Raw genomic sequence first — 18,921 nt, 5'->3', positions numbered from 1 at the left:
GTGCAAATGTGGACAGGAATAGAAAGACAAACGATAAATGAGCGGCTGAGGAGCTGGTGCAGAACGTAGGGTTTAAATGTGTTTATTTTCATGTAAGAAGTATTAAGGGTAAGGGAGGTGAACTTAGAGGATGAATCAATATCTGGAACTATGATACTGTGGACATTATAGAGATGCTTTAGTAGATAGAGAGGGAAGTAAAAGAGGGTGATGAGTCATACTGCTAATTAGTGATACTATCACAGCTAACTTAGAAAGGACATAGTGGAGGGCCCATCAATTGCCTCTGTATGACTAGAACTCAAAGTAAGGTACAACCACATATGGAATCAGCTATTAGATATGAAAAATTGAATGAATAGATTGTTAGTTTGCAGATGACACAAAGATTGGTGACATTGAGGATAGTATAGAAAATTACCTAAGAATCAGCGGGATATAGATCAACTTCAGATATGGGTAGAAAGATGGCAGATGAAGTTTACTCTGGGCATATTTAAGGTGATGCACTTCAGGAAATCTAATGTAAATGGACTTAGGGTCCAAGTTCATAGTTCTCTATAAATGGCCACACAGTTGATAGGGTGGTAAAGAAAGCATATGGCATGCTTGTTTTTATTAGTAGAGGCACTGAGTTCAAGTGTTAGGAAATAATGCTACAGTTTTATAAAGCTGTAGTGAGGCCTCATCAGGAATATTCTATAGAAATCTCATCACCCCAGTACAGGAAGGATGCGGAGGTTTTGGAGAGTGTGCAGGTCTACTAGGTTGCTACCTGGATAACAGCGTCTGTGCTACAAGGAGAGGTTGGATAAACCAGAGCTGTTTTCCCTGGAAGTGATGGAGGCCTGACTGAAGTTCATAAAATAATGAACGGCAAAAACAGAATAGACAGCTGGTATTTTTGTCCCAGGGTCAACATGTCCAACACTAGGGAGCAAATATTTAAAGCAAAAGGGAAAATTCAAAATAGAGATGCGGGGCAAACTATTTTTGAAAAAGAAGCAGTGTGTGGTGGATGCTTGGAAGTGCTGCCAGGGATGGTAGGTGGAGGCAGATGTGATAAAAGCACTTTGGAGGCTCTTGGGTGCATGAATGTGTAGGCAGGAGTAATTAGTTTAATTAGGCATCATTAACTTAATTAGTTCAACACAACATCATGGGCTTGTTCCTGTGCTCTGCCTTTCTATGTTCAATGCAGCAGCTTTATAAAATACTGGTCACTATAGTAAAGGAATTTGCCACATGTATATTGAAACATAGTGAAACTTGTGGTTTTGCGTCAATGACACACGATCTGACGATTATGTTGGGGCTGCCTGCGAGTGTCACCACGTTTCCAGTGCCAACATAGCATACCCAAAACTTAATAACCTTACTACATGTCTTTAGAATGCGACAGGAAACCAGAGCACCCAGTAAAAACCCATGCAGCCATGGGGAGAATGCATGAATGCCTTACAGACAGCGGTAAGAATCTAACACCAACTGGTGATTGTAAGCACTAAAAAGTGACTGTGCTCACTGCTAGGCCACCGTGTCACTCCAAGGAAGGATGTGATTTTGCAGCAGAAGGTGCAGAGCGCTTCACTAGGATGTTGGAGGACTTTAGATTTACTGAGACTAGATAAGCCGGGGTTTTTTTTCCCATGGAAGGAAGGAAGTTCAGGGGTGACTTGATAAAACTATATGAAATTATAATTATAAATAGGATCAGAATCTTTTCTATGGTAGGGGTGTTAAAAACGAACAGGCATAGGAGGTTTAAGGTGTAAGAGAGGAGATCAGCATGAAATTAGTGGAAGGGCCCATTTCTCTGCTGCACATCTTCATAATTCTCTATGACTCAACTGCACTTCGTATTGAACAAACCATTAAATCCTTAGGAATAAAAGCGACTTACTAAATCCATCCAAATATATTTTACCTTTGTAACCAAAGAAAATATAGCTAGTTAAACGTCTCTAATATACCACATTCAATTGAAAACTCATATGCTCTAGCAACTTATCATAGAAGTTATAAGCTAGCTTATATTAACAATGATTATTTATCAACTGTTTCAATTCTTGTACTCCAAGCAGGGCAATAGCTTGTGCCTTGCACTAAAAGTACTAGATCAACTCTCATTTGACCATTAAAGTTCCTCCAAGATTAACAGATCCTTCAGACAAATGTGGGCTACTCTCAGCCGCCAGCACACCCTTAGGCTGCATTGTTTGTTGAAGCAAACGACACATTTCACTCTATATTTCAATGTACATGTGATAGATCAATGAATCTGAAAAAATCATGTTTTACTCACTCATATTTCAGTCATTGTTGCTCAATACACTGAATTATCCAAGTGAATAATGGGAAGCTAGGCTAAGATACCTTAAATACCTAGTAATTTAAATTAAAATTGATTTTTAAAGGCGTAGTCCAAAGCAGAAAAAGTTTGATCCAAAGTATCCTAGTTTACTGCTCTTCCAGTTTCAAACATCAAACAAAATCAAAAAATTAATACTCTAAGCCTTTCAACAATGTGAAGAATCATTTAGACCTGACTACTTACTGAGGAATGCTGGCACGTTCAAGGAGAGTGCATTGTGGAAGAGCATGCAGAGGGGTACCAAACACACCACTGTACGTTATTTTCTTGTCCTAAATCCAAAACAAAAATAAACTGATTCCACAATTTGCTTCAAATTAAATATTACTGAATACCAAAATTCCCCAAGATAGCACGTATAATAAAAAAAAACACATAACATACAAAATTATAACTTTGGTTAAATTCCAAGTGTATTCCTTTACACACTTGACAATGCATTTGATTTGCAAACTCCTAAGATTTCGAGCATAGTCTATGGAAAAAAAATTATGCGCTAGCCCATAGGACTTTAAGTTGCTTTACTTGACAAGTACTGTCGGCCCTCCTTATCCGCGAGTTCCGCATGCGCGAATTCAACCAACCACGAATTGAGAAACCCTGGAAGTGCTCTTCCAGCACTTGTTGTTCGAACACGTACAGACTTTTTTTTCCTCGTCATTCCCTAAACAATGCAGAATAACAACTATTTTACATAGCATTTACATTGTATTAGGTATTATAAGTTATCTAGAGATGATTTAAAGTATACGGGAGGATGTCAGCAGGTTATCATGGATTGGGATCGAAAAAAAATCAGAAGTTCTCTTGCTCAGTAAGTGGGAACAGGTACATACGGTATTATTTAGCGTCAGTTAGTCAAATGTTTGTCTTAGTATATAGTATATATTTTACCTTTCTATGCATATAAGACACTTAAGAAACGTATGTTTCAGCACTGGGCTCAGGAACGGAAATTCCTGAGTTCGATCCAGTGACAGACCGTTTCCGAGCACGCTCTCCATCCGTGCCGGGTTGATGTGAAGATTCAAAAACCCAAAACCCAATAACTAAACTACTGCGTTGCTTAGTAATAATCGTAGCTTTAATCGGGGCAGGGCTTTTCTCACTTTGTTCTTTAAAATTGTTCCGATCATTGACCGACTGTAGCCTAACGCTTTTCCAATGACTGATGGTGTTTCACCCCTTTCCGATCGCTTTATTATTTCCACTTTATTTTAAATCGCGATCATGATTATTTTCGTGAACAGAAATACTGCTGATTCAGAGCTCCGCCACCGAGTCCTAATATCCACCACACTGAGCCAAGTTAAGTAAGGTCCGGGGTTCCACTGGGTCCTAAGGTCCACTGCATTTAGACAGGTTGAATAAGGCAGCGGTCCCCAACCGCTGGGCTGCAAAGCATGTGCTACCGGGCCATGAGGAAACAATACGAGTCAGCTGCACCTTTCCTCATTCCCTGTCACGCACTGTTGAACTTGAACATAAGGTTGCCAACTGTCCTGTATTTGCCGGGACATTCCGTATATTGGGCTATATTGGTTTGTCCTGTATTTTCCCCGCTAACGTAGAACATTCCTATGAAACCTTTCGTGCCAAAATGGCGTGAAGCGAAGAAGCAATTACCATTAATTTATATGGGAAAAATTTCTGAGCATTCTCAGACCCAAAAAAAACCTAACAAATCATACCAAATAACACATAAAACCGAAAATAAATAACACTAACATACAGTAAAAGCAGGAATAATATGATAAATACACAGCCTATATAAAGTAGAAATAATGTATGTACAGTATAGTTGGGAAGATGAAGGCAAAACCGATTTGTGGGAGGAAAAATCGGCATGTACGCGCATGCGCACACAGGTGCCCGCGCAAGGCTTCATGGTCATGGTAGTCTCTCCTGAGGTAAAGTGTCCCGGGATTTGACTGCTACTTTTGTCCCTTATTTGGGAGTGAGAAAGTTGGCAACCCTAACTGTAAAAGACATGTTGACTTCCGGGGTTGAGTATGGCGTGAGTCGGTGCATGTGAGTGTGGCTCACGATTTTTATTGAAAATCTACCTGTTTATCTTTGCTGTATGCTCGAGATAACTGAATATTTACCATTGTGAACAATGCGGGACATAGCTGGACATTGAAATGGCAAGTAGAATGTACCTTCGAAGTAAAACTGGGGAAAAAGATAGCAAAGCCTCGAGCAAGAAGGCTGATGTTACAGTAATGGCGCCGTTGCACGCTGCTGGACCTGGACCTGGACCTGCGCTACCCGATGACTTGGAGAGGCTTCGTTTAGTACTTATTATTGACATGACGCAAGTGGTGCATTCTGCCCTAAAAAGAGAACTTTGAAGATGCTTTATCACCAGTGAATGCTACCATGGAACAAATTATGTCTTCTTACGAGTCGCACGACGAACGCATTCGTGAGGTTGAGGATGGCCTGAATGATTACAGTGACCGACTGGTGAGCGCCGAAGCCGCCATTGCAGCGTTGCAGAGCGAAAACGCATTTCTGAAGGGAAAGCTAGATGATCTCGAAAATCGGTCGCGGAGATCCAATTTGAGAGTGGTCGACATTCCTGAAAATTTGGAAGGTTCAGACCCTGTTAAATTTATGACCGAGTTTTTTGACGAAGTGCTGGGGACAAATTTTTTCCCAAGGCCTCTTGTACTTTCGTGTGCTCACCGAGTCGGATGTAAACCATCCGGTGTCTCTGAAGCCAAGCAAATGAGACCAAGAACGTTCCTGGTTTGCTTTCACTCCTTTCAAGATAAGCAACGCATCATCAATAGACGGAAGCAGGAGCTGTATTTCCGCGGACACCGCGTGTTTTTTTATGAAGATTTTAGTGCAGAGCTGGGTAAAAAACAAGCAGCTTTCAAGGAGGTGAAATCCCTGCTTTACGGGAAAGGGGTCAGGTTCGGCCTCTTGTATCCTGCCCAGCTCCAGGTCATGCATGAAGGTAAAAAGCATTATTTCGAAACACCAGAGGCGGCCAAAGAGCTTTACCATGCGTGCTGGGGAGGAGAAGAACGAGAAGAGCAATGACTTTATTTTTAGGTTATTCACGCAGCATTGAAGGGGCCTCATGCCGAGGCAAACTGTTAATTTTCACAATCCACTTCTTTGTTCATTTTTTCCAGTTTAACTTGTGGAATGCGATGGGGTTGAACTGCTATGCTGCCGAAACTGATTAACAAAAACTTTCAACCAGCAAAATGTAAATATCTGGGATTTGTATCTCGGGCGTTTAAGTTGCCTAGTGTTTTTTTTTGTCTTTAATGCTTAGCTTGACCTGTGTCATCTTTAGCCTATATGTTATATTAAAGGTAGTATAAGTGATAGGATAAATTTTAAGGAGGGGAGCCACCCTAGACTAGATTGCAAGTTGGGCTGTACGGAGAACGCCTTGGAAGTTTTTTGTTGGGTACTGCCTGCGATCATCCTCAATTGGGGAGGTAGATCTAGGTTTTGGGGGTTAATTGGGTTTTTTTGTTGTATGCGTAAAGGGGTGGGGGAAGTGTTTTGGGGGATTACCATGGCAGTTTATTCTTTTGTGTGTTACAGATTGATCAGACTTTCTTTTCATTGTGTGTTATTGTGTGCAATTTATGCCCTCGCACTGTTTTGGATTGTAGGCCCTGTGTGTCTTTTGATATGGTTAACATGAGTGCTGCTGATGGAGGCCACCCTGTGAGGTTTATTTCTTGGAATGTAAAGGGGCTCAATGGTCTGGTTAAAAGAGCTAAAGTTTTCTCTCATCTGAAACAATTAAAAGCAGATATACTATTTCTACAAGAGACATATTTAAGAGTGGAGGACCATAATAGACTTCGTAAAGCATGGATTAGTCAGGTTTTTCATTCCAGATTTAATAGTAGGTCCAGGGGAGTGGCAATATTAATCACCAAGAGAATGTAGTTCACACCATCTGATGTAATCAGTGACCCTAATGGTCGCTTTATTATAGTCTCTGGCTCTCTCTTTCAGATACCTGTTATTTTGGTAAATGTTTATGCCCCTAATTGGGACGATGTCCAATTCGCAAATAAGGTTTTATCATTAATACCTAACCTGAATACACATAAGCTAATCTTTTCCGGAGATTCGAACTGGGCTATTGACCCACTGCTTGATAGGTCTTGTCCTAGGGAAACATTTTCTGGTATGGCAAAGGCCTTCTCGATGTTTATGCAACAAAATGGTTATATGGATCCTTGGAGAGTTTTGAATCCATCAGTTAGGCAATTCTCTTTCTTTCCTCATGTTCACCACTCCTATTCCAGGCTAGACTATTTCTTTATAGATAACTCCTTGATACCAATGATTAGACAAATTGAATACACTGCTATAGTTATATCTGATCACTCGCCCGTGAAACTGGACCTATGTTTTCCTTTAAACGTTAGAGAACGGCCTCTGTGGAGACTTAACCCCCTTTTGCTTTCTAATGAGAAATTTTGTAGTTATACGTCGGCTAACATTGACACATTCTTCGAGACTAACAAAGCTGAGTCAGTATTGTACTCTTTACTTTGGGAAACTTTAAAAGCTTACTTGCGGGGTCAAATAATATCTTATACTTCACACACCAATAAAAAGCATAGGAAGGAAATGCAAGTGTTATTGCAATCTATTTTGGACCTGGATAGAAAATACTCCGAGGCACCCACTGTGGAATTATATAAAAGCTGGGTTGATCTGCAAGCAAAGTTTAGTCTTCTATCTACAAACTTATCAGAACAATTAATTCTTAAGACACGTGGCCTCTATTATGAATATGGTGACAAGGCGAGCCGTCTTATGGCTCATCAGTTGAAACGTCAAGCTGCATCACGACTTATTCGCCAGATAAAGAGACACACACCAAAACTTGACAAGCAATCCAAAAGAGATTAATAACATCTTTGCAACTTTTTATTCCTCTCTGTATGCCTCAGAGTTCCCCTCAGATAAAACAAATATGGAACGTTTTTTAAGATGATTGGAAATACCAACTCTTGAACCAGAGGAGATGGAGAACCTAGATCGGGCTCTTGGGCAGAACGAGATGAATAATGCCATTATGGCTATGCAGAGTGGCAAGTCCCCAGGTCCTGATGGTTATCCAATAGAATTTTATAAGAAATTTAAGGATAAGCTCATACCGGTCCTTCTAGAAGTGTTTCAGGAATCTTTGGAGAACGGCTCCTTATCCCCTTCCCTTTCACAAGCAGCTATTTCACTACTTCTTAAAAAGGACAAGGACCCGACTCAATGTGGATCATATCGCCCCATTTCACTTTTGAATGTAGATGTGAAAATTTTGGCTAAAGTGCTTGCATACCGTTTAGAATGTCCCCTTCCCAAGATAATTTCACACGATCAAACAGGTTTTATTAAAAATCGCTTATTCTTTTTTTAATATCCGTCGACTGGCTGATGTGGTTTATTCACCCAGTGATTCTCCAAGTCCGGAGGTTGTTATCTTTTTGGACGCAGAGAAGACGTTTGATAGAGTGGAGTGGGTATACTTGTTTAGTGTTTTGGAGAAATTTGGATTTGGCAGAATATTTGTAGCTTGGCTTAAGCTATTATACCACTCGCCTTTAGCATGTATACAGGCAAATTATTTTCGATCTGACTATTTCCCCATTAACACGTGGCACTCACCAAGGCTACCCATTGTCCCCTCTTCTTTTTGCAATTGCAATTGAGCCTCTTTCTATTACACTTAAGCCAACTACATTATTTCAAGGTGTTAGAAAAGGGGACATGAAACACAGTGTATCCCTCTTACTTTATGTTAGCGACCCTGTAGGTAGTAGTCCTGCTATTGTGTCATTATTAGGTCAATTTGGAGCCTTCTCTGGCTATAAACGGAACTTTCAAAAAAGCAAATGCTTTCCCATTAATAACTTGGCCTTACAGATCCAACAGGAATCTTTGCCTTTTCCTTTGTCTCAAGATGGTTTTGTATACCTAGGAATACATATTACTCGCTCTTTTACATCTCTGTTTGAAGTTAACTACAGGCCTCAGGTTAGCCAAATTAAGACTGATTTCGAGAGAGGGCGCAGTTTACCCCTTACTATAGCTGGGAGAATTCAATCAGTGAAAATGACTAAATTTCTTTATTTCTTTCAGTGTTTGCCAGTTTTCTTATCTAAGTTATTTTTTAAATCAGTCGACCAAGCTATAACCTCCTTTATTTGGGAAAATAAGGTCCCAAGGGTTAATAAGCACTCTCTCCAAAGAGGTCGTGACATAGGTGGAATGGGTCTTCCCAGCTTTATTCATTATTACTGGGCATGGAACATTCAAAAAGTATTATTTTGGCTCCACCGGCCAGATATAGTCTGGTGCCTGCTTGAGTCACGGTCTTGCCACACCTTGTCTCTCCCAGCTTTGGTGTATTCTTCCTTACCATTGAAATCCTCTCAATTTACATCTAACCCAGTCGTGCTCTCCACTCTCAAAATTTTTAATCAATTTTGCCGCCACTATAAGTTCATATCAGCTTCAGTTTTGGGCCCCATTCATAAAAACCAATTATTTCCTCCCTCCCCATTCGATTCAGCTTTCAGACAATGGGGTTTGAACGGTCTTACACGCATTAAGGATTTGTATACTGATAACATATTTGATAGTTTTGATAACCTGCACGGTAAGTATGGCCTTCCGCATAATCATTTTTTTTTTAAATACCCGCAGATTTGCCACTTTGTCAAGGAAAAATGTCCCTCTTTTCCTGATCTACCATCTGCTATGTTATGGGAAAAGCTCACTCTTAGCTTTAACAATAAAGGGCTGATCTCTGAACTATACTCTCAGCTGATGTCTTTGGGAGTTCAAGATCTAAACAAAACTAAGAGTAGGTGGGAGGATGACCTCTGTATGGATCTGGCTGAGGAATACTGGGCAAGAGTATTGAATAGGGTTCATTTCTCATCATGTGCTAGACTGGGGCTCATAGAATTTAAAGTTTTACACAGGGTACATTTAAGTAAAGCCAAACTTGCGGACATATACCGTGGGACAGACGCTGGCTGTGACAGGTGTTCCTTCTCTCCGGCTGGTTTAATACATGCATTTTGGTCATGCCCTCAGCTTGATGACTATAGGGCACTGGTTTCTAAAATTATCAGTGAGGTTTTGGGGGCGACACTGAGACCTTGCCCACTTATAGCTGTTTTGGTGTGGCAGATGATGATTTGGGTTTAAATGCAAGCCAGTCGGATATCATTGCATTTACATCGCTATTGGCCCGTAGGAGAATTTTGCTGGTTTGGAAATCTGCCACTCCCCCAACTGCTGCTGCTTGGTTAGAAGATGTAATGTTTTTCTGAAATTAGAAAAGATTAAATTCACTTTGAGGAGGTCTGTGAAAAAGTTCTATTCGAAATGGGGACCTTTCTTATCATATTTTGGGAGTCTTAAGGAATTACCTACTAGTTGAGGGCATTTGATTGTACTTGGGAAGTTGCCTCCCATTTAACACACTTATAATTTACCTCACAGGGTGGTTGATGAATTGTAAATATGAGTGTATTTTGGATCATCTGACATGTTGCAGATGTGTGTGAGCTGTCATCTTGAAGTAGTGTGGTGGTATGGTTGTGAAATGTCCATACTTATATTTACAACACAACAATTCACAAATACATTAACTGCCATGATACATTCGGGGAGGGCGGGTGGGGGGAGGTTTGTTTGGGGGTATGATACTAAAGCAAAATGGAGGAAAATGTAATCCATTATATATTCTGTATTGTGTCATTCCTTCAATAAAAAATCACCCCCCCCCCAGTTGGCCGGTCCGCAAGAATATTGTCAATATTAAACCGCTCCACAATGCAAAGAAAAGGTTGGGGAGCCCTGGAATAAGGGACTTGAGCATCTGCGAGGGGTCCCGGAACCAATCCCTCACGGATAAGGAGGGCCGACAGTAAACAGTGAAGGGAGTTGCATTTATGGTAAGTAATGCAAAGACTAAAGCCATTGATCAAAATGGGTAGATCAACAAAAAGTTGCAATCAAGTATCTGTAACTGAAGATTTTGAAGATGATTTATAAGTTTACAAAGCCCAAGCTCTTATCAATTTGATCCAATTGCACTCTATGGTAATGGAGGGGATACACTTCAAGTCAAGTTATGATAAATGAAAACTACAGTTCACTGAACACCAAAAAAAAAACAAACTGTACAGAATAAAGCAAACCTGAGAAATTCAAGCGAAAATGATGGATGGTGCTACCTTATCAAAGAATCTGTATGCCAGGAGCTCCTAATAAAGCCACAGCACACAATGAAATCTGACTAACTGAGATTCTAAGATAAGCCTACATCATATTCAAGTCATTACTAATAAAGCCATCTCTTAGCCCCTAATTTAGAAATGATATTTGATTTGTGTTAGTAGCGTTGTTTGAAGGACAACAACAAAAAAACTACAATACATTGCCACAAAATAACCATTGGGCTAAGATTACTCTAGTCATAATTATATTTTTAATTTTATTTAGTGCAGATGCCATCTTGACTGGAAGTTCATGCATAATCTATATAAAAACATTTTTCGACCAAATGGCTACAACAGCCATGATGAATCGTTAATACGAATCTGATGCCTGCTCAAGTTGTTTGTGGGAACTTGTAAGGCCTTGTATTGCCATCAGATCTATCACCAGTTCTACTTACAATGATGGTTCTTGCTGCATACCGAAGAAGACCATCTCTAACATAACAAAACAGAAAACACTGGAAACACTTAGCAGGTTGGTTAGCATTTCTAAGGGAAGAAAAACATTTGGATTGGGGGGGGTAGAATGGGGAAGCAGACTACTGGAAGAACTCAGTAGGTCAGGTATCTATTGTGGAGACAAAGAAACAGTCAATTATCCCTATGCCTCTATAAATGCTGAGTTACTCCAGCAGTTTGGTTCTTTTATGACCATTATTGTTTTAGATTCAGTATCTGTTGTTACTTGTCTTTCAGGTTTTAAATTGAAGGCCCTGTTTCAGAAATGGACGAGAGAGGGGTAAAAAAAAATGCGATTGTGCCCTGCCTAAAATACTTTCATATTTATACCACAAGTAGCCAAGTTTTACTTTCAACCTGCATACATGTATCTGGATTTTTATATTCTGTACACTGCTAAGAAATCCTGCTCATTGTATTGGCTTCTTTGGTGACTCCCTTGGAGATGTGTCTGTCAGTTGATGGTAAGGGTCCATGGCATAAAAAAGGTTGAAAATTCCTGCCTTAGAGGATGGTGGACTCTAATATATCATTAGTAATAATTTAGTAAATGCCAGTACGACATTTCAAGAAGGGCAATAGAAACAAACCAAGTTATAAGCTGGTGACCCTTACATCAGTCGTAAGGAAATTATTAAGGTTCTTAAAATAGGATTTATTTGAGTCTGAGAAAAGCAGAAATTTATTAGGGATAGTCAGCATGTGGTGAAAATCACATCTTACAAATTTGAATGAGTGTTTTTTGAAGAAGTGGCATTCTGGGTAGTACAGTGGATGATATCAGCATGGAATTTAGTGAAGCATTACACAAGGGACCCTCATGGTGTGCCGATCCAGAAAATTAAAGCACAAGACCCATAGAGGTTTGGTAGATCAAACTTGGAACGGTTTTGGTCAAATGGGAGCAGTAAGGGCTGTTGACTGGAGGTCTATGACTAGTGGTTTTCTGCAAGGGTCAATGCTGGGATCTTTGGTTGGAGAGGATGCAGAAGAGGCCTTCAATACCCATCAATAAGCTTCAAAACCTGGGCCTCCGTACCTCTTCAATATACCTCTTCAATTAAATTTTTTTAAAAGAAATTATGTACACATTCAAGCAACACACATCAAAGTTGCTGGTGAACGCAGCAGGCCAAGCAGCATCTATAGGAAGAGGCGCAGTCGACGTTTCAGGCCGAGACCCTTCGTCAGGACTAACTGAAGGAAGAGTGAGTAAGGGATTTGAAAGCTGGAGGGGGAGGGGGAGATGCAAAATGATAGGAGAAGACAGGAGGGGGAGGGATAGAGCCGAGAGCTGGACAGGTGATAGGCAAAAGGGGATACGAGAGGATCATGGGACAGGAGGCCTAGGGAGAAAGACGGGGGGGGGGGGTGACCCAGAGGATGGGCAAGAGGAATATTCAGAGGGACAGAGGGAGAAAAAGGAGGAGAGTGAGAGAAAGAATGTGTGCATAAAAATGAGTGACAGCTGGGGTACGAGGGGGAGGTGGGGCCTAGCGGAAGTTAGAGAAGTCAATGTTCATGCCATCAGGTTGGAGGCTACCCAGACGGAATATAAGGTGTTGTTCCTCCAACCTGAGTGTGGCTTCATCTTTACAGTAGAGGAGGCCGTGGATAGACATGTCAGAATGGGAATGGGATGTGGAATTAAAATGTGTGGCCACTGGGAGATCCTGCTTTCTCTGGCGGACAGAGCGTAGATGTTCAGCAAAGCGGTCTCCCAGTCTGCGTCGGGTCTCACCAATATATAAAAGGCCACATCGGGAGCACCGGACGCAGTATATCACCCCAGTCGACTCACAGGTGAAGTGATGCCTCACCTGGAAGGACTGTTTGGGGCCCTGAATGGTGGTAAGGGAGGAAGTGTAAGGGCATGTGTAGCACTTGTTCCGCTTACACGTACACATTCAGCCTGTGACTAAGTGTGGGCCATTGACAGTTCCAATTTGAAATTAAAATGAATTTGAAGCCTATTCCTAAACAAATCACAAAATCAAAATTAAAGAAAAAAGCTGTAGAAGCTGTAAATCTGAAATAAAACAAAATGCTAGAAATACCAAACAGTTGAGCCTACATCTATGGGAAGAGAAATAGAGCTTGTGTCAGGTCAAAGAGCCTTTTTAATGGAACGGGGAATGGGGCTAAATAAACTTATTAAACTGCAAGGAGTGGTGTGGGGGAGGTGATATTGCAGACTGGATAAAACCAGGATGACCATGGTCAATTAGTGGTAGATAGACAGTGAGAATATAGACAAAAGACACTACGAGTTGTGAAATGCAGAGTAAAAAATGCATCAAACAGGTAAGTTTGTGGCCTATAGTCCTTGGAGTCACCTGATGCCGGTGGCCAGAGGTAGGGACGTCGTAAGCGGTGTGCGAGGAAGCGGAAGTGAGGCAAGCGGGCAGGAGTCCGTGCCAGGCAAAATGCAAACCCTAGCCGGCGGGCTCTGCCGTCCATTCTGCTCTCCAGTGTCTGTTCTTTGGACAATAAATTGGACTACATCCGACTCCAACGAAATACTCAGCGGGAGTACAGGTTCTGCTGTGCGTATGTTTTCACGGAAACGTGGCTCACCGACAGAATCCCGGACGCCACCATTCTGCTGGATGGGCTCGACAAGTTTTGAGCAGACAGAGATGCAGCTCTTTCCGGTAAGACTCGCGGTGGTGGCTTGTGTGCTTACATCAATACAGAATGGTGCAGGAACTCTGTGCTGGTTTCCAGATACTGCTCATCGCTAGTGGAGTTTGTGACTGTTAAATGCAGACCATTTTATTTACCATGGGAATTCATCACTGTCCTTATAGTCAGTGTCTACATTCCCTCTAGCGCTAATGCTAAGGAGGCGCTGTGTGATCTGTGTGGGGCTATTAGCGAACTGCAGAACGCACACCCTGATGGACTGTTTATTGTCGCCGGAGATTTTAACCATGCGAACCTTAAGTCAGTGCTCCCCAGATTCCATCAGAACGTGGACTTTGCAACAAGAGGGGAGAATGCGTTGGACCTTGTTTACACAAATATTCCTGATGTGTACCAGGCGGAGCCCCACCCCCACCTCAGTTACTCAGACCACATCTGTTATGCTAATACCAGCATACAGAGAGACCGCTCATCAGGCGCTCCAGACCAGTTCAGAAGCAGGTGAAAACCTGGCCAGCAGGACCCTTCTCTGCTCTTCAAGACTGCTTTGAGCACACTGACTGGCACATGTTCAGGGAGGCTGCAACGATGGCGACTTTACCAACTCAGAGGAGTACATGGCATCAGTGACTAGTTACATCAGCAAGTGCATCAATGACGTCACTGTGGCCAAGACCATCACTACATGAACTAACCAGAAGCCATGGAAGACCACGGAGGTGCGTGCTCCGCTGAGGACCCGTGACTCCGCCTTCAGAGCAGGCGACAAGGCAGCCCTAACAACAGCAAGGGCCAATCTGTCCCCGGCCATCAGAGAGGCAAAGCGTGTACACGCCCAGCAAACCCACAGCCAATTCCAGGGCAGTGGTGACACGCGGCGCATGTGGAAGGGCATTCAGGACATCACCAACTACAAGACAACACCACCTGCCTGTGCTGGTGATGCCTCCTTTCCAGATGTGTCGAACAACTTCTACGCTGACTTTGAGGTGGAAAATGACGTGGCGGTGAGGAAGACCACCCCTTCTCCGAATGACCAGGTGCTGTGTCTTACTGTGGTCGATGTGAGGAGAACCCTGTGCACGGTCAACCCACTGAAGGCTGCTGGACCAGACAGTATTCCTTGCAGAGTGCTTAGAGGATGCGCAGACCAGCTAGCAGAGATTCTCACTGACATCCTCAACATCTCCCTGTGCAGCGCCATCATTCCTACGTGCTTCAAGGCGGCCACCATCATCCCCATGCCGAGGAAGTCTTCAGTGTTCTGCCTCAACAACCACCGTCCCGTTGCACTCACATCCATCATGAAGTGTTTGGAGAGGCTCATCATGAGGCACATCAAGACCCTGCTGCCCCCCTCACTGGACCCCCTGCAGTTTGCGTACCGTCCCAACCGTTCAACAGACGACGCCATTGCCATTACCCTCCACCTGGCCCTAACCCACCTGGACAAAAAAAGACACATACGTTCGAATGCTGTTCATAGACTTCAGTTCAGCACTCAACACAATCATTACTCAGAGACTGATTGGAAAGCTGAGTCTACTGGGCCAGAACACCTCCCTCTGCAACTGGATCCTAGACTTCCTGACTAGTCAGTCCGGATTAGAAGCAGCATCTCCAACACCATCACACTGAGAACAGGGCCCCCCCCAGGGCTGTGTGCTCAGTCCATTGCTGTTCACTCTGATGACCCACGACTGTGCTGCAACACATAGCTCGAACCACATCATGTTCACCCATGACATGACCGTAGTAGGTCTTATCAGCAAGAACGCTGAGTCAGCGTACAGAGAGGAGGTGCAGCAGCTAACGGACTGGTGCAGAGCCAACAACCTGTCTTTGAATGTGAACAAAACAAAAGAGATGGTTGTTGACTTCAGGAGGACATGGAGCGACCACTCTCTGCTGAACATCGATGACTCCTCCGTAGAGATCGTTAAGAGCACCAAATTTCTCGGTGTTCACCTGGCAGAGAATCTCACCTGGTCCCTCAACACGAGCTCCATAAGAAAGAAAGCCCAGCAGAGTCTCTACTTTCTGCAAAGGCTGAGAAAAGTCCATCTCCCACCCCCCCATCCTCACCACATTCTACAGAGGTTGTATTGAGAGCATCCTCAGCAGCTGCATCACTGCCTGGTTCAGAAATTGCACCATCTCGGATCACAAGACCCTGCAGCAGATAGTGAGATCAGCTGAGAAGATCATCAGGGTCTCTCCTCCCACCATTACAGACATTTACACCACAGGCTGCATCCGTAAAGCAAATAGCATTATGAAGGACCCCATGCATCCCTCATACAAACTCTTCTCCTTGGACTGACACCAACCTACTGCCCTCTACTGTGCCTATTGTCTTGTTTATTATTTATTGTAATACCTGCACTGTCTTGTGCACTTATGCAGTCCTGGGTAGGTCTGTAGTCTAGTGTAGTTTTTGTGTTGTTTTACGTAGATCAGTATAGTTTTTGTATTGTTTCATGTAGCACCATGGTCCTCAAAAACGTTGTCTTGTTTTTACTGTGTACTATACCAGCAGTTATGGTCGAAATGACAATAAAAAGTGACTTGACTTGATGTCCTCTGCTGCCAGAGGAAAGAGAAACAAACAAACCAAGCCAATATCACAGATTGACAACTGATGGACAGAAATTAAGTTAACTGAAATTGAAGAATCCAGTCTTAAGTTTAGAAGACTGCACTTGCACACATTGTAACTGCCTTCTAAACATACAAGTGTCTGTACCATCAGAAAGGACAAAGGCAGCAGATGTAGAGGAATACAGAATGCAGAGGATGCATTCTGCAGAATATGAGGCTGAACAGGAAGCCCTTGAAACAGGATGAGGTCTGTTCACGTTTCAAAAAAGCAGGCAATCCAAACTCAGGAAGATACAAATACGTTGAAAATTTATGAAGGTCATACCCAAGTTACATAAAAGAACTATAAAATTAAAATTGCAGATAGTCACACAGCCTTTAATTCCTCGTTGTATTATATTGCATGGTTATAAGTAGTAAATTTGAGCATTTCAATGAGAACCTGGATAATGACATTCTTCCATTACTTCACTTCAAAAAGTACTTATACTTCCTGACAAGAAGAGAGAGGTCATTTATTCCATTAAATCTATCCTGGTTCTCAGAGCATTTCCATTTTCAACTTGTAACTGATTCTCTCCCGCATAGACACGATCTCCACCCTGATTCTCTTAACATCCTCGACACAATTCTTATACAGACAATCATTTTAACTACCAGCACAAGTTGGGATGTAGGAAGAAACCAGGGCATCAAGGAAAAGTCAAGCGCATATTTAAAGTCAGTATTGAACGCAGAGGCCGGAAATGTTTAGGAGCAGCACTAACTGCTACACTACTGTACCGCTGCAAGACCATCTTTTAAAGGGTCTTGCCACCGATGCACAGATTCCCCCCCCCCCAAATATACGCTTGTATGGATATGCCCTAATAAATAAATGCAGCAGTGCTGAACGATCCTATCCCTTAAATGAACGCTTAAAATAACTCGTTTTGAATCCCAATACAATTTTGTGCATTTAATACCCACCTCTGTAAACTATAATCATTATATTCCCACAAATCTAACGTCAACATATACCTCCCCCACCCACACCTTTCGTAATGGAAATAGCATGATACTATATAACTGTAATGTTTTGGGCATCTCTTACCCGGCCTTGTGGCCGACTGTTAGAGTTGATCCTGTTCCAGTGTTTCACTTTTATCCCGTAGTCTCGGAGGTGCTGCACCACGGCGAGCCTCACCATGTTTCTTTCAGCCTTCATTCTGGCTCTACTCCTGTCTTCAGGGCACCCGCTGCCCCTTCACCCACCGCTCTCCGTCTCCCACCCTCTCTCCCGTTGCCCCTTCACCCACCGCTCTCCCGTTGCCCCTTTACCCACCGCTCTCCGTCTCCCGTTGCCCCTTCACCCACCTCTCTCCCTCTGCCCCTTCACCCACCGCTCTCCGTCTCCCACCCTCTCTCCCGTTGCCCCTTTACCCACCGCTTTCCGTCTCCCGCTGTCCCTTCACCCACCGCTCTCCCGTTGCCCCTTTACCCACCGCTCTCCGTCTCCCGTTGCCCCTTCACCCACCTCTCTCCCTCTGCCCCTTCACCCACCGCTCTCCGTCTCCCACCCTCTCTCCCGTTGCCCCTTTACCCACCGCTTTCCGTCTCCCGCTGTCCCTTCACCCACCGTCTGTTTCTCACCCCCCCCCCGGCTCCGGACGCATTCGCTGTCTCCCACTACCCCTCCCTGTTCTTCCCCCACCCCTCGATACCCTCCTCTTCTTCCCCCGCCGCTCTTCGCCCCACCAACACCGTCCACAATACTCTCCTCCTCTCTTCCCCTCCCCCACCCGTTTGCCTCTTGCGCGATCTTCACTCGAACGGTAGCGCTCTCCAAATACGCCTCTTATTGGTTCAAGCTATTTCAAATGTGGGGTCTTCCCACGTTCGGGTGTCTGCGATGCTGCCTGAGGCGTAGTGCGCTTGCGCAGTTATCAACTCTTCAACGGCCGCGGAGTGTCTGGCTATGAGGCTCGAAGCGGGGGAATCCTGTTCTTGTTTTTAAAAGGCGGGCATTCCAAACTCAGAGGTACGAGTGTATTAAACATAGAGGAAAGTCGTGCCCAAGTTCCAAATGAGGCAATAAAACACAGCCACAAACCTTTGATCCTCTTTACAACATTCGCAGGGTTATTTATCAGAATTAGATCACAATATTTAAAATGAGTTAACTGTTCCCTTTCCTCATTAACTCGTTCTTTGGGTTTAAGGAAAACATACTTCTCGACCATTTCTACAGTGGCAAAACTAGTACCCCGCGTCCCGGCTTTAATTGGGACAGGCGGTGCTCCATGAAACTGGAATTGTCGAGAAAGTCATGTGCCCTATTTTCACTTGCCTCTGTTGATGAAGAGAGCTACCTGAGAGGGCAGGTTGGAGTGTGGGCTGCTGCTGGAAGCTGGCTGTGTTTTGCTTGATGCGTGAGTGTGTTTTGAAACCTGTTGAGGGAAAGAGAGTGGGGAAGGAACGGAAATTGCTGGGAGGGGGTCGTGTGGGTCCGGTAATGGCGGACAAGATAAGAGGCGGGGTTGAGGGAAAGAAAGTGGAGAAGGAGAGGGATAG

The 18,921-nt window shown here is 43.3% G+C and overlaps 1 protein-coding gene across 3 annotated transcripts in view; it reads right to left on the bottom strand.

The window, feature by feature from the left end:
* The window catches only part of LOC134348092 (rho GTPase-activating protein 11A-like), a 69,066-nt gene extending 51,442 nt beyond the window's left edge, over nucleotides 1–17,624 (bottom strand). For all 3 annotated transcript variants that reach the window (XM_063050960.1, XM_063050969.1, XM_063050950.1), the window contains exons 1-2: nucleotides 17,462–17,624; nucleotides 2,558–2,646 (exon numbers count right to left, since the gene is read on the bottom strand). In XM_063050960.1, coding sequence (XP_062907030.1) covers nucleotides 2,558–2,646; nucleotides 17,462–17,575 — 203 coding nt within the window. In that variant the 5' untranslated portion in view covers nucleotides 17,576–17,624. The remainder of the gene's footprint in view (nucleotides 1–2,557; nucleotides 2,647–17,461) is intronic.
* Nucleotides 17,625–18,921: the final 1,297 nt, after the last annotated feature.

This window comes from Mobula hypostoma, chromosome 1 (genome assembly GCF_963921235.1).
Source record: "Mobula hypostoma chromosome 1, sMobHyp1.1, whole genome shotgun sequence".
NCBI lineage: Eukaryota > Metazoa > Chordata > Chondrichthyes > Myliobatiformes > Myliobatidae > Mobula > Mobula hypostoma.
This window is presented reverse-complemented; position numbering and strand designations above follow the sequence as displayed.